The 16,615-nt window shown below is 38.5% G+C and overlaps 1 protein-coding gene across 1 annotated transcript in view; it reads right to left on the minus strand.

The window, feature by feature from the left end:
• Positions 1-12,207: 12,207 nt before the first annotated feature.
• Positions 12,208-16,615, minus strand: part of runx3 (RUNX family transcription factor 3) — a 53,286-nt gene continuing 48,878 nt past the window's right edge. Inside the window, exon 8 of the mRNA XM_026939142.3 lies at positions 12,208-13,658. Coding sequence (XP_026794943.1) covers positions 13,144-13,658 — 515 coding nt within the window. The 3' untranslated portion in view covers positions 12,208-13,143. The remainder of the gene's footprint in view (positions 13,659-16,615) is intronic.

The following is a 16,615-nucleotide window of genomic DNA, read 5'->3' on the forward strand; positions in this document are numbered from 1 at the left end:
TTCAAAGTTCTTAGATTATACTTATTTGAGGCTAATTCCTGCTAGTTGAGCCACCATTGATATTTCAGATGTTTAAGTTCCATAGCCATTGCTGCAAACATTTTCTTTTACTTGTACCTAGTAATTTCCTCTTTTTTTATATATTTTTTTCTCCCAAAAGACTACAGTTATTGTAGTGGATCAGTTCAGATGAACCTCAAAATGGTTATAAGGGTGCTTTGGGCGCAAGTGTACGTTATGCATGTAATCCCAGCACCTTTTTGGCCACAAAATTCCAAAGTGACATCAGACGCGTTTTACCTCCTGATCAATCAGGTCATAAATTGGGGGGTAAATAAGGAAAACAGTAATTAGTCTTGTCAGTGAGTGAACATAAGGAGATATTCTGCTTCTAACGCTACAGTGAAAGCTAACAATCTCCTCAGTGCCAGAGTTCGTTTCATCTATATTACTGATAATAATTAATATATTAATATCTATGTACAAGCTAGGCTTGTGATGTCTTGTGATATGTTGTTTTGATTCTTGTTTAAAGCATCAAATTCTGATCTGTTGTCTTGGATATAATTATGTAATGAAACATTGTGTTACCTTTTAAACTCATGTAATCATTTCTATACAGGAGCTGATTGACTGTGTGACCTTCCTTATACTCGTTCACCAACTTTAAGCATTTAGAAAAGATCTAGCGGAGAATAATGTGAATTGAAAATGTCATGGCACCATCAGGAGGAGGAAAAGGTCGCACACAATGGGAAGGTCAATGCTGAGGTTAATGACTGTTTGGAGTAGTAATAGCACGATCATATCGCATGTGGCTGGAAATTGGTAAATTGGAGATAAACGTTAAAGGCCTTGTTCTGTTCAAAGCCACTTAGAGTAAAGATTTTTCAAGTTATGGTGCCCTTTGCTATGGTTTTCATTTACATCCAAAATTATAGTAAGCGCTGCTTAAAAGCGGTTTAGATAATGAGGTCTGATAGCCACAAGAGGTACGGGTCATTAGTAGTGCTGGGGGTTTGAGATGTCTTTTGTATGAATTAGCCTTCACCTCAGTGGGGTAACTGACATTTCTTTCAAAAATGCTGACACATTTTGATTCTTACCCACATTCTCACCCCCCCCCCCCCCCCCCCCCCCCAACACACACACACACACGCACACACAAACACACACATGCAGTATGCCTATTATGTGAATATTTTCGTTTTCCATCTCTTTATTCCCCCCAAAAAATTTGAGAAAAGCTTTGTTCCCTCTCCCATTCCTGGTGTGTTATGTCTGCTCTTAAGGGCAATTATGGTTAAACATGACCCTAAACACGACAGGCATTGTTTCAGGCAGAGCCAGTTCTTCTCTTTGTTTATCTCATCAAGTTATTTTACCATATGCCAAAAAAAAAGCAGTGAATCTCATGTCTATGAAAATTACACATGAGCATCCTCCCAAACACACACACACACACACACACACACACGCACACACGCACTGAATACAGTTGTAACAAAGCCACAGATGCTCTTTTCAAACAAACAGCTGCTTGCTAGAGGAAATCTTCACACCTGCATTTCTGTTTACATTCAGCTAAAAGGAAGACATTTTTTGTTATTTCTCTGCACCATGGTGCTAAGGTGAAAAAAAGTAATCGCACCCTCACGCACCGACCCTCCTACACGCCTATGCGCACAAAGTCCCCTTGAATTCTTTTGAAATTTGTATTCACCCACACAGATGTAGGCCAAATGATCATAACCGTAAACCTGTTCAGAGGATAGAAAGAAGATAAACAAGAGAAAAAGGCATGATGGAGAAAGAGAATGATGGCATTGAGGGAGGAAACAGAGAGAGAGAGAGGGTGGTATGAAAATGAAAGAAAGAGAAAGAGGGAGAGAAGGCAAAAAAAGAGAGTGAGATAGTGAGAGATGCAGTTCGAGGGAGACAGACAGAGATAGGTAGAGATAGTCAGATAAGGAGAGAGAGAGAGAGATAGAGAGAGAGAGAGGTAGAGGGGGAGGGGGAGGGGGTATAAAAAACACAGAGAGGGAAAGAAGGCAAAAAGAGAGAGAAACAGAAAGAGAGAGAAAGAGAGAGGGGGGGGCAGGCAGGGATAGAGAGATGGTGAGAGCGAGAAAGAGAGACATAGAACATTAAAAAAGAGAGAGAAGGGAAAGAAAAAGATGGCATTTAAGGGGAAACGGAGAGAAAGATAGGGCATGAAAGTGAAAGAAAGTGAGAAGGCAAGAAAGAGAGGCAGACAGAGAGATAGTGAGAGATAGAGAGAAAAAGAGAGAGAGAGAGACAGACAGACAGACTAATAAAAAGAACATGAAATGGAGATAAGTGAAGAGAGAAGGAGAGAGAGAGAACATAAAATAGAGGTGGTATGAATCCAAGAAAGAGAGTGTGCATAAAAGAAAGTATAAGTCTGAGATAGGGCATGAAAATGAAAGAAATAGAGAGAGCAAGATAGACAGCGAGGGAGGGAGAGAAAAAAAGACAGGTGGGAGAATGTCAGAAATGGACAGGATGAGAGAGAGATAGAGAGAGATAGAGAGAGAAAGACTGAAACAGGGCATGACAGCAGAGAGAGTAAGGGCATTAAAAGAGAGATGGGCCCTAAAGGAGGGAATGACAGAATAAGAAACATCTGATGAAAAAATAACAAGATATGGTGAAATGATGCTCATAGTGGGGGGTGGGAAGGGTGGAGAGAAGGAATGAAAGAGAAAGAAAAAAGTGAGCATGAAAGAAAGTGAGATATGTCATGAAAGAAAGACAGCAGGAAACTGTTAGAGAGAGAGAGAGAGAGAGAGAAAGAATGATAATAAGAGAGAGTGGGCTTAAAAATGAGAGAGTGAAAGAGAAAGAAAGACAGCACGGTGGAGAGAGAGGATGTGTAAGATAACAGGCATGCAAGAGAGAGAGTGAGAGAGAGAGAGAGAGAGCAGTGGCTTAGTGTATACGGTATACAGTATATAAAGTAAGAAATATTATTTCAGTATATTATATTATATAGAATCACAGCACTGAATTCTTGAAACTGATTGGTCAGAAGATGTTGATTAATTTTCCAAGTACAACAATCCAATAAATAATCCAAGTCAGTAACTATAAATGGATAAAAGTACATGCTGTTCATTAATACATTAAAGTGTAATAGGAATAGGAATAAAATACTTCAGGGCATGATATTATTGGAAAATAATCAACTTCAGAGTGGTTACAGCAACTCTGCTTCATGTTAAGCCACATCACAACGCCTGTCGTTGATTATTTTCCTATAACAGCACACCCCCAAGTGTATTATTCCTTACTTATAGATCATGGGGCATTAACAGTGACAGTATTCTAACTGAACCATATAAGTATTATTTTTTCAATATGATAAAGGTTATTACACTGATCAGGCTTTCTATGTTTAATCAAGCAGCCTTCTGTATCATCACCCCAGCAAATATAACGTCTGTTTCACTTAATGGAGTTACATGGAATAACTGAAATTTGGGAGAAAGAACACACCTAAAGCTACACCTTCTTCCTAGTTTATTTCCCATAAACTCCCATCTTTCTCTCTCTCCACCTGTGACGGAGTTTCACCACCTCCACATCTCCTCTCTACTATTCAACTTCTCCTCTAAAGTTGGCTCGGGCAAAGAAGAAGCCCCCAGCCCAAGCTCTCATGGTTCTCCCCATTTTACAGACTCTACATGTCACTTATTTGAGGGTGTAGCCTGAAGTCGCAAATCAAAAATGTTCAGCCTCACCAAAGACTGCAGACATGTTAGCTGTACTTATACATGTAGGTCATACAGGAAGGCTAACACACCTTGTGAGGTGTTGACTGTCTGGGCCTGATGTACCAAGCTGTTTGTGACTGTTTTAGATGTAATTAGGTTGTATTCTGCACAAAAAAGCCTGTTTTGTACAAAACTGGCATACAAGTCTAACTGTGCATGCAGCAACACGCTAAATGTTCTTCTGTCGTTCATACATATGGATTTGAGGGAGGTTCACACAAACGTCGGCTCAGAAAAGAGGGGAGAGATGAAAAGTACGACTGATTAGATTTTCCATTTGATGTACTGAACTGCACATAATTAGTGGGAGCCAAGTTTTTTGTGCTTTTTGTTTACCTCGCAAAACCAGGTGTAAATTAGCGGCATGAGGATTGATCTCAGCGTTATACACAGCGGTGCCAGGTGCTTCGACTTTCCTGAAAATTGGGCAACTCTTGGACTGGCAGCATGTTTTTATTCATTATGATATATATATATTTTTTTTTACTTATGATGAAATGTGTAATAATAAGATTGTTTTAAGAACTTGAAGAAATTACAATTTGGGTTGTTTTGTAATATTTCTTAGTGTGAAAACACTAGACATAAATCTAAGAATGATCTAGAATAGTACATGAGTATATGGTATGTAATAATACAATTGGGTTTTTCAAGGATTCCTTAAATAGTTATGATGTTTAGCATCCTAATTAGAACCCTTTTCAACAGTCTGTTATAAGGTTCTAGGTGTAGATAAGCCTTAATGGTTTCTTCATAAAAACAGTCTTTTTTCCTATGTGTCTAAGTGATTTTAGCCCAAGCTTTTCTTACATTGTGCCCTACCTAAACTTTCTAGGTTTGTGCATTTTGTATCTTCCTGGTTTCTTGTTTGGATTGTGCACACAGGTACTGGACTGACGAGATTTTTTTTAACTCATCAAGAAATCAACATCATTGTAAAATAATTACATTTACTTATTTAGCAGACACTTTTACCCAAAGTGACATAGAAATCAGGCAGACTCCAATCCATTTGGGCCTGATTTATACTTGAATTTCATTCTAAATTTGTTCTTAAGAAAAGTTGCACACAAAGAACTTGCACACAAATGATATATTAAAACGTTTGTCCGGAATGTTCACACTGAACATTCGCTAGGTCTCGGAGATGGGCTTGTCCAGCCTAATTGGTCTTTAATATACAACAAATGAAGTGCACTGGACCAATAAAAAGAAGGTTGACCTAGATATGTTCCTTTTATATAATATTATCTAAATTATTTATAGATTTTGCACAACATATAATTAGATTTTCTGGCATCGGAAGCCGGGACAGTTCACAGTTGTCCCGAATCATGTGATATAATTATTGCAACACACTGTCATCGCCACAAGGAAAAGTTCATTCATCAAGTTGGAAACCTGTATTATATTGCGCAACGTTTTTTTTTTTAATACAAAGTTACTTATGACATGACTTTTTATGCTTGATCATTTTAAGATTAAATTCATGTATGTTTTATAAATTTACCATAGCCCCTATAATATAACCTAAAAAGTACAAGCTTCAGTTTTAGAAGAATCAATTTAAAACATCTTAAATACAAACACAAGATTTTTGGTGTATAACCATCACTTTACAATGCACCTCTAGTTTTGACATCAGGGCTGAGAACAAATCAGAGGACTGCTTTGTCCCCTTCCCATGTCTGTCAGAAACCTGGCCTGCAGGGAACTGAGTGGGTGTGGAAAGGGGCTTACACAACCTCTTCCCCCCTCAATCAAATAATGATCCATGACCCCCATAGTAACTATCTCAAGCTCTGTCTCTGTGTTTGTCCTAATTTCCCAACAAAATTGCAGGAAACACAATCTATTCTCGTTGGACTTCATGTTTTCTTTCCTTCATGTGAGAAATAGATGTTGTGTATTGATTCTCATGCAACTGCATGGGAACTGCAGCTCTTGTGCTTTTTAAGGGTGGTTCTTCCTACGGGTGAGTGTACATGATGCACTACACACTCAGATCTAAACAACACGCCGGCTATCTCTTTATAATATTATGTACTGCATATGTATACCTAGCCATTCATAATTGAAGGCTTATTAATTTCAAGATAAAGTGAGGGATTGTTTATAGCTGTTATAACATAAGTGATAACAGGAACTAACTTGTTTCCTGGAAGTCTCACGACATTAAATGTAACTAGAAACGGATGAAAAATATGATGTCATCTGTTAATAAGTAAACATTGCAATTGTAACTATCATATAGGAGGAATAAAACGCTTCTGGATATGGTGTGTGGCGTTATTGGAAAATAATCTGTTTTTTGCGGTTGATTATTATATTATTGTTGATTATTTTCATATAACCACATGCCCCCAAGTGTTGTATTCCGTGCATAGTCATAAAGAGACAGAAACAATTAAGCACTGTGTTTAAGGGTGTATGCGTGCTACAGTATAAATCAAATATTTAGCATCGCATTCTTTGAAACAATGTGAACAGGATATATAAATATTTAAAAGAGACTGGTCTTGAATTAATTAGTATCAACCACAACAGACCTAAATTTTTAATTCAATTATATACTGTATTTTATAGAGCGATATTGACTTGGAGCTTCTTGCATATAAAATGAACGGCTTTTGAAAACATATTCCCAAAGAATGGAACTGGGTGTCGTGGGGATCCATGTACAACATTTATTTTATTGTCTAAACGTATTTTCTAGTGTTACTTGAAGAATCAGTTAGCTAGCCAATTTTCTCTGCCAACATTGGCTAGCTATGTTTCTAGACTATGTATTTGACTAGTTGAGTTGGGTTGATGTGTCAAGTTTTCATATAAAACATAATATTTAAATAGACTGGATAGAGTAGATATGTAGTTTAGAGAAAGGGGCCTTACCATTTGGAGGAAATGAGTGTATGTCTATGAGTGACACATTTAAGTTTTAGTCATTAATGAAAAACATTTCTTGGTAGTGGAATTAGGTTTAGTGGTAGTGCACTGGGCACTGACGCAGGAAGACGTCTCTGTGGGAACAAGCAAGAGAAAGTGAGAGAGAGAGAGAGAGAGAGAGAGAGGGAGAGAGAGAGAGGGAGGGAGGAGCTCTCACTGGTCTCAGCAGAGTTACATCTGATGAGAAAATCTACCTTATTACAATCTGGTGTAGCAAGGCCGTCTTTTCTCTCTCTCTAAGAACGTGCAGTGAACTTTATTTACTTCCCTTTTCTAATCCCTCTTTATTTATGATGCTCTCCCCTCTGTCCCTCCTTCCCAGAGACGTGAGAAGGGTTGGCTTATCACTCTCAGGGTCCCCGTGGTCAAAACTTCACGGGAACTGTGTGGGAACCGTGATGTTGGCCGGGCTCCTCCTTTCCCAGAATCCTCCTCTCCGGTCCGCTTAGGAAACATTCCCGGACCGGTTCTAACTCGCTGCGTCTTCTCACGAGTGCTGGGAAGAGCAGGGCCTAATGGCTTCCGTATGGACGCAGGTAGCAGTGACCCAGGAAGTGGTTTCAGTGTTCCATGAGAAACCAGAGAATGTTTTTGACTATCATTTGTTCTTTTTTTGTTTCTCTTGCTTCCTTGTTTTTGCCCAGCTGGTCTGAATTGGTGTGTATGACTACGTTTAAAGATTAAATATAAAACGTACACAAATCAACACGACTGAATCGCCAACTTGGAAAATATCACACCTTTTCAATGTGCTTTCTCTGAGTGTAAATATGCGATCATTGGCAATAATTAACATTACACCTTGTATTGTGTTTTGGTGTGGGAATAATTTTTAGCCTGTAATTGAGGGTGTGTTAGTAATGATGAAAGAGTGTTATGTGTGTCACGTTGTGTGTCATCTTGTTACCCCTTAGTGTTACAGCTCCCATGGGAGAGAGAAAGAGACCGTATGTTTTCCTTAGCTCTGGATGTAATCAAAGAAAGACAGTGGAACATATGAGATTGTGTGTGTGTGTGTGTGTGTGTGTGTGTGTGCTCTGACAATGTGGATGACTTGTAGTGATGCTTATGACACAAACACAGCCAGATGAAACAGACTGTGTGTAGGATGAATGAGTATGTCTATGAAATCAATGCCCTCATGCAGCCTAAAAGTCTGTGTGTGTGTGTGTGTGTGTGTGTGTGTGTGTGTGTGTGTGACATGAAATGAGTAATTCTCCTGAGTTCTTCTAATTAAAAACTCGTTCTTTCTGCCTTTTTGACTCTGTGGGAGAGCTGGACACTGAGATCGTGTTGAAACAAAAGGAAAAAATCATGGTGCAGAGGATAGACAGAGATTCAGTGGTGACTCATTGGTGTGGACTTTATTTTAGCTTTTTTTATGGGTTGGGGATTGGGGGGGTTGTGGTTGGATGCACATCCTAAATATCAACAATAATGCTATTTTTATTCCTTGACTCAAAATTCGTAGCATTCTAACTTTGAACAAAATACTAATGTTATATTTTAGGTATTATACATCAGTCTCATAGCATCGTGCTGTGCATCAACATTGTATTTTATATTTAAAAAAAAATCATTTTTTTACCTTTCACTTCACAGTTCACAGTCATTGATAAATTCTGTGAGGAGATGTTTATTTAGTATTTTTGGAAGGAGTCTCCAGTGGTAGTGATTTGTAACAGTCAGTGGTAAAGCTGTAACTTTACAGTTTTGTTTAGGTTTTAAGAGGAATTGGAGCTTTACGGCTTCTCAGTAACATGACAGGCTGTGTGTTTTGCTTATCTTCACTTCAGTAGAAAGAAAAAAGTGATGTTGGGGAGGTACTGACGTTTCACGGACATTCCACACAACATTAAAAGTAACTATAAAGGCATACAAATATATGTGTGATTCTTAAATAAAATTGATACTTGTTGGCAAATTACTGTGATATAAGAGGAATAAAACACTTCACGATGTTTTGTTATAGGAAAATAATCAAAAATAATCCATTCAAGCTTGTAACAGTAACTCAGGTGGTGATGATTTTCCTATAACAGCACAAGTGTTTTATTCCTTACTTCATTGTGGTAAGTGAATTGTTGTGTATTGAATGCCAGTGTTTTCAGGATGACAAACTATGGTTGATTGAAAATAGTGCTAACAATCAAAGCAAAAGGAGATCTATATGGGGTGAATATTATCAAAAGTTTTGCCAGAACAGTTTTGGTAACTGAAGAAAAGGTTTATTTCTTCAATGTGTCAGAATTTGTGTTACCAACTGATAAAAAACAGAAGTGATGTGAAGCACTGAGAGACTAAACATGCTGCAATGTCAGAATAAGTAGCCTTTGTCTGCTAACACTGACAATGTGTGAAACATTTCAGGTGGGAAGAGTTCCTCAGTTGGTAAGTGTGAATACATGTTGTGTGTCTTGCTTTTACACACACGCACACACGCACACATGCACACACACGTAGACATACACACACACACATTGTATGAATGAGTGTGAGTTTCTGAGAAGAAGTGACACACCCACACACCTACATCTGTCTTCTTTTTGCCTTAGCTGATTAAATACAGGGCTTTTGTCCTCTGCGTGAGTCTTGCACAGAGGACAAAATATTTGCCCCACAGCACATCCAACAGCGAAAGAAGTAACAAAACAGACGAATGGAAAAAGGGAGCTTGGTGAAAAAAGAGGGCTATAAAAGGAAATAGGGGATAAAATACTGTACATTCTTGTGTTAGAATGTTTTAGTGGAAAAGATCATTACTATTACAATATTTATTTCTTAATGGATCGTAGTGTTGTCCTTGTGATATGAATTTCATTGTCTATTTTTTTCTTTGCTTTATGTATTATACATTTGTGTTGTTTGGAACAGTGTGCCAAGCCCTTGTGCAAGGAATGCTTGGCTATGTAAGGAATAAAACATAGCCAAGCATTCCTTGAAGTAGTGTCATGCGTAGTGTCATGCGTTACCATGCTGAAGTGGATACATTTCATATACCAGCATGTCCTGAAGTGGTTTATTCCACTTACACCACAGCAATTGGCCAACAGTTACAGTTTATTAGTTGTTAAAGAATGACGTTTTGTCTGTTTAGAGCTACATTCAATGTAGTGGAATGTAAATTCCTTTTCCTTCACTTTTTTTTTTTGAAGTTAATAAGATAGCTTGTTACTGAGAAACCACATAACGCAATGTCTTCTGTGCAAACCTTGAAGTTACAGCTTTACTTCTGACTGTTACGAAGCCCTGACACTGGAGACTCCTTCCATAAATGCTACATAAACATGTCCTTACAGTAAACTTCAACATATCAATGATGATATGTTTAAATACCAGTATGCTCTGTAATCTGTTTATTATTAGCTATAGATTATGAGGAGCGCCCACGTGAATTAGCCGTTACTATAGAAACAGCAACGTATTGGAACTGGAAGTACTGTCCAAAGTGTTATTATAGAAACATGTCCTTTAGTATTGAAGTCTTTTAGTGTTACCTGTCCATTTCATACAGTACAATTCAGTACAATATGAGTTCAGTTCAGTACAATATCATACAGTTCAGTACAATATGAGCTTTGAATAACTTTAATGCTATTGTTTTACAAAAATTTCAAGGAAGAACCACTCAAACGCCACAAATGAGTGTATGAATGTATGTTATTTTCCATTGAGATGATAAAAACGTGTTCTTAAATAATCTTCTTAAAGTGACCTGAAGTAGATTTGGGAAAATGAACTTTACATGTATATATTCTCTCTGAGCCATCACCCCTTAGATTATTTGAGATAAAAGCTTCGTTTACTACACAAGCATTTTTCTCTTCAACCTTCTGACCTTGAAGATGCAAGATATTTACTTTGGCTGCATATTTGACCCCATGGACAATTACTACGTGTATAACATTTTGGCTCCTGGATATCCCAATAAACAAATCTAATAAATCAAAAGGATGTTTGATTTGATCAAAACAACAAAATCCTAAAGTAATCTATTATTTCATTTTCCCCTCATATTTTATTGTGCTACTTTATTTTATTGTGCTTATTGTGTTGTTGTGTCAAATACTGTACTGTGTTCATGTAGTGAATAAAAATGACTAAAATTCCAAATACAAGCCAAACACAAAACGTGACTTTTTTTTTTTTTTTAATTAAAATGCATCAAAAACTACATTGTTTGCACACAATGAAGGTAGACTATAGCAGAGCATGGTACAGAGTCAAAAATTACAATATACAGTGAATGAAAAAACACTATTTGTTCTTTAGGGAAGGAACCACTGAGCTCTTGGTGTTACACTCAGCACACGTAACGCAAGAGTTTGCAGTCCTCTATTCTTCAGGTGTTTGGGCATGCACGTCAACAGACCAGCCATGAAAACTACAAAATGCCTCAAATTAATAAACACGTAGCTTTGGTCATTTCACTAAGCCAAGAGATTGGATGATGGATGGATAGATGTCCACTTTATAGTTGCAACTATAAAGAACTTTGATTGTGCTTTTGTTATACATCAAATATGATGCTGTCATGAAGCATTATAAGGCATAGTGTGTGTGTCATAGTTGTTTCCTGAGTCAAACTGACTGGATTGTCGTTAGCAAACATCGCAAACCCAAGTCTGGAAAAATGGAATCGTCCTCAACACTATAATCCCAGAGACAAAGGAGATCCGTATAGCAGAGGTGGATGCTGGTTGCTTTCTAAACTTAATTCTTTTATTTTGTGGAACAACAGTTTTCTCCTTCCTCTGTTCTATAGGAACTTCTCACACACTGGCTCGCTCAATGTCAGCCATGGCCTCGGGCTCAGGACGTTAATTATGTACAAACGACAAAAGAAAAAGAGACAAAGCGCCATCACAAAGGCTTCAAAGTGGCTTTGGAGCAGAGTGAACAAAGAAGGCAGCATTAGGAGAACCAGTGGCCTAAAGAATGGCTGGCGGTCGCTGAAAGACGATCTCACTCCCACACTCCGCGGCACACACTCTCTCTTTTCGTCCTCGTTCTCCCTTTAGGTACGGAGAGCAGGTGTGGCGGAGTGCGAGCGGCTGGGAAAGGCCTCTGGCTGATGACCTATTGTGCACAACACACACACACACACCTGAAAGGAAGGGAGGGACAGATTTCTGGCCACTTTAGCTCCAATGTGCGAGCTTGTGTGTGCTTTTGTCATTGAAATAATGAGAGACGATCCATTTCATATGTAGTTATCATCTACCATTTCAGTCGCCTCATTGATGCGAGGAAAGATGGATAATGAAGGCGCTTAAAGCTACGTGTGTTCTTCATTCTTTATGAGGCTGGGATGACATCATAAAATGTAACACTTTGGGCAACAAAAGGAAAGCGAGCCATCGTGCCTTGAAGTATAATCGATTATAAGTTATTACGATGAAATCTGACTTCTTTGGACTTGTTTTTTCGTGGATAGGGTTCCTCGTCATTTTGTTTTGCTTGGTTTTTTTTTTTTTTTTTTTTTTTTTTTTTTAATAGAATGTTTTAGTGCATTGGAGCTACATAGGAAAAAAATACATTACATTTAAAATTTGTGAAAAACCATTTCATAATTTAGAAATAATATATTACAGTAGCATGACTTGCAATCTTATATTAAATCATAGAAATGAAAAATAAAACAAAGAAAAAGCAAAAAAAAACAAAAAAAAAAAAAAAACAACTAAACAAACAAACAGAAAAAAAAGATAAATGCTTTTTTTGACCTGGAAACATCAAAGATAATCATAGCTCAAATCATGGCTCAAATAAATTAAAGAAACCCAAACCATATTACTTAGTTTAGACAAATAATGGCTGGAAACAAAAAAGAAAATAAAAACAATATTAAAAAAAATAATTACTGTAATAATAAAAACTGTTCATACACAAATTGTTCATGATTGGTGGAGACAAAGATCAAAAATTTCATTCTTTTTGTACGCTGAATATCAATGCTGTACCGTCAAAAGGTAAAACCTGATTGGAGCCATAAATAAAAGAGAAATCAATCACTTTGGCCCAATACAGCATGTCTTCAGGGTTTCTTTAATCATGAGACCTGGCCAAAGGTTAAAGGTCATTCTCTGAACTTCCTGAAGTGTAATTTTTTTGTTGCTTGGCCATTGAACTCCTGCTATCATCATCCAGCTGCTCTCGTTACAGAATAAAACTAAACGTCAGTCTTTCAGAGTCTGTTTTTTTTTCAGAAGAGCTTTTTTTCTCGCTGTTCTTTCTCCGCTCAGTTCAGTCTTAAAGCACACAAAGCCTTGTGAAATACATTGTACAATATTTAAACAACTGAATGATACCGTCTCTGAGAAGAATGAAAGCAACTCAAAATGGAGGGCGTCAAAGTTGACTGAAACATGCAACTCTTCTGTCGTTGTTCTTTCTTTTCTCAGTAAGGCCTCCAGACGGACTCGTCCATTCGTCCTGGTGTGCTCATGGCACTTGGGGAGTTGCTGTGGCTGCCGTCAGCCTCTACGCCATCGCTGCCGCCGATCAGGCCGCCGGCTCCGCCTCCTGACCCCGAAGCTCCGCCTCCCGCCGTGCAGGAAGTCAGCATGCGGGTGGGGGAACGCTCTCCGACCGTGCTTCCGGCAGTGCTGCCTGCAGGAACCATGGAAAACTGGTAGGAGCCTGATCCGGTGCCGTAGTACAGGTGGTAGGGGGACGAGTTGGTCTGGAAGTGCGAGCTCTGGTTCTGGTTTCCGGGGTACGGCGGGGGCAGGTAGGGTGTGTAGCGGGTGGAGGTGGGAACACCTGTCACACTGAGACCCCCGATGCCCGCACTGGATGGGTTGGTGGAGTAGGTGAAGGGGCCGGGGTAGTGCATATGAGGGTCAGAGAACCGCGGCGCTGTGAGAGGAGACAGGGACGGGAACGTGGTGCGCTGCTGGAACAGATCTGTACCTGAGAGAGAGAGAGACAGAAATAGACATTTCTGGTCAAACTGGATCATGATCAGAGACTGGAGCTGGATTTTCAAACAAGATTACATCATTTATCAGATATGTACCTCACGAAAGATTTGTTTTATTGACTAAAATGGCCCACATTTTCTCCTCTTTATTATCTCCAAAGACATTTAAGGAAATTCTTAAATAAACAAAGCATTGCTTTGGTGAACTTTCTGTTAAGAGATGTTTATTTAACATTTGTGAAAGAAGACTTCAGTCAGTGTCAGTGCTTTAAGGTGAAGCTGTTCCTTTAAGCTTTTTCTGCTCGGGGAGAGTGTTCAAGGTAAAAGACTTTTCTCAGTTTGACGGTTTCTCAGTTATGTCACAAGCTGCATTTCTGCTTATTGTAAACTTCAAGAGAGTAAAAAGAGAGTCAGGTGAGGGAATGGCTGTTTGTAGGAGTTCCACAACATTAAAAGTAACTATAAATGGATAAAAAGTATGATGTCATTCTTTAATAAATAAAAACTTTTAATCATTGCTCTTGGTATAGGAGGAATAAATGACTTCAGGAAATGCTGTTAATGGAAAATAATCAAATTCAGGGTTTCCTTAAACAGCATTCAATGTCACACACACACAGTGTTTAGCGTTTAACTATAATTTTATTGTTTGTTGTCATCATGCGCCATAGTTTTAGCAAGTTTGTACGAAACAATGTATTGTTTCACAATTGTGTGTATGTCCCGGATTGGCAGGTCTCATTTTAGGATTATGACTAATGTACTTCAATTGACACAAGGCAATTAACAGGACAGCACACATTTTTGGGTGTGTGAATGAGTGATATGTTCAGTTAAATATTGGATTCATACAGTGCTAAAAAAATAAACAATATCAGTCTCAATTTTACATAACCCTTTCTTCAATGATATGTATGAACTGAGTAAGAATTTGTATTACTGTCTGAAATATTATGAAATAAAATAGTTTTGTATTAGTTTTTGATAGATGATGGAATAAAAGCAGGTCTTGGCAGAGGACTCAGACTTTTTGGATCCTTCATTAGATCGCTGAACATCGTGCCCAGATCTCAGAACACTTCGAGTTGGCTATTAAAAGAAGAAAAATGTGAGTTTTAAGACCCAAACTGTTCCTGATGTGAGAACGAAAATCATATATCCTATCCGATCCTATCCTATAGCAAGATGTCTGTAGTTTTCCGACACAGCAGCATACACTATACTATACTACACTATACTACACTATACTATACTATGTGCTGCCATCTTGCTAAAATCTTGCATCTTGCCACTGGGTAAAATTATCAATAAATCCAGATATTGTCAACAGAAAGATTAATGAAGATGAGTAACTCTATATTTATGCATGTATACTAACCACTAAGTGGCCTGATGTGCCAAGTTTATGTCTGTTGTGCTGTCCCATGATGCACTGCCTCATTCAGCATCATTGAGGTTATTAAGGGAGTAAAATGAGCCATTAAATTCAATGACTGTATGCAGGAATCCAATACAGAAAGTGAGGAGAAGTGTGATGAAGGCTCTGTTATTTCTGCTTTGGATCAAGTTAAATTTGGACAATACTTGTGGGTGTGCTGTAATAGGAAAATAATTGACATTGGGATTACGTGAAGCAGAGTTATTGTTACCACCCTGAAGTTGTTTTTTCCCCGTATAGCACATGGTCACAGTTTTTTTAAAAAAAATCTATTTAAAAGGGACATGTATTTTTTATCCTCTTATAGTTTCATTTAATGTTGTTGACATTTGCTTGTTGCTACAGCTAAGCTAGCATAAATGCAGTGCTGTGTTTAGCTAGCTGACTCACTAGCAATGTAATTTAAACCAGTGTTTTATGCTAACTATTACATCGAACTGAAGACATTTAAAGAAAGGCTAGTGATGAGTGAAGTCTAGAAGAGTTCTGACACAGGTGGATAATGAAAAATCAGTGCACCTGCATGTTATGAACACACACACACACACACACACACACACACACACACAGAGGCACAGTTCCTAACTTTTTGTGACCTCTTTTATTTATTTTTGTATTTTTTTAACTACCGAGTGCCTGTGCAGCAGCAGTGCATGCTGGGATAGCGAAGCACATTTTGCTAGTGAGCAGGCTTTGGCATGCCAGCAGCCCAAGGGGGGGCGGATGCCGGGCTTTGCGTGCCACCGCCTCATTGAAACGTCTTTCCCCCTCCTCCTCCTCCTCCTCCTCCTGCTTCTCTGTCTGGAGAAGTGTGGAGAAGAGAAACAGAGACAGAGGGGGAAAAACGAGACGGTTCCTTTACAATTTCCACTGCTTCTTTCTCTTTTTTCTCCTCAAAGAACATGTTTTGCTGTTCATGAGGAGGGGGAGACTCTGAAGTCTGCTCATTCTTTTCTCGTATAGGACTCCTCTGCACTTGATTTGGGATAGAACCCTTTAAAAAAGTCCAGCTCCCTCGCTTTTTTCTAGCTCAAATACCCCCCACACCCCCTTTTTTTACTGCTAAATAGCTGTAAAGCAGTGACTGGATTGTATTTGCTGGAAGAACAACAGGACATGACTAGGACATGAGTTACAGAGGCATCATACAAATGACAGGGCACAAAAAAAAGTATAAAGTGGACTCACTAGCCTCCTCTAGAGGACTGACGGAGATCCTACAAGATGAGGACATGTTTTCAAGGCAAATGCACTCAAATAATAAAGGTGTTAGAAAGAGAGGGACACCAAACAGAGTCTTATCCAGCTTTCCGATGCTGTCATTCCCATTACTGGTGCTTTCCCTACAATTTTGTGGTATCCACGCGCCATCTGACTCACACAACTATGCTCGTAATTTATAACCACAAATTCTTCCCTCTTAGAAATGTAGTCACATCTCTGAAAGGACAAATTAGACAGTTTTAGAAGCAGAGAGCTGCAAGCCGAGAGACAAAGACAGCATAAGTG

This window comes from Pangasianodon hypophthalmus, chromosome 3, assembly GCF_027358585.1.
Source record: "Pangasianodon hypophthalmus isolate fPanHyp1 chromosome 3, fPanHyp1.pri, whole genome shotgun sequence".
Taxonomy (NCBI): Eukaryota; Metazoa; Chordata; class Actinopteri; order Siluriformes; family Pangasiidae; genus Pangasianodon; species Pangasianodon hypophthalmus.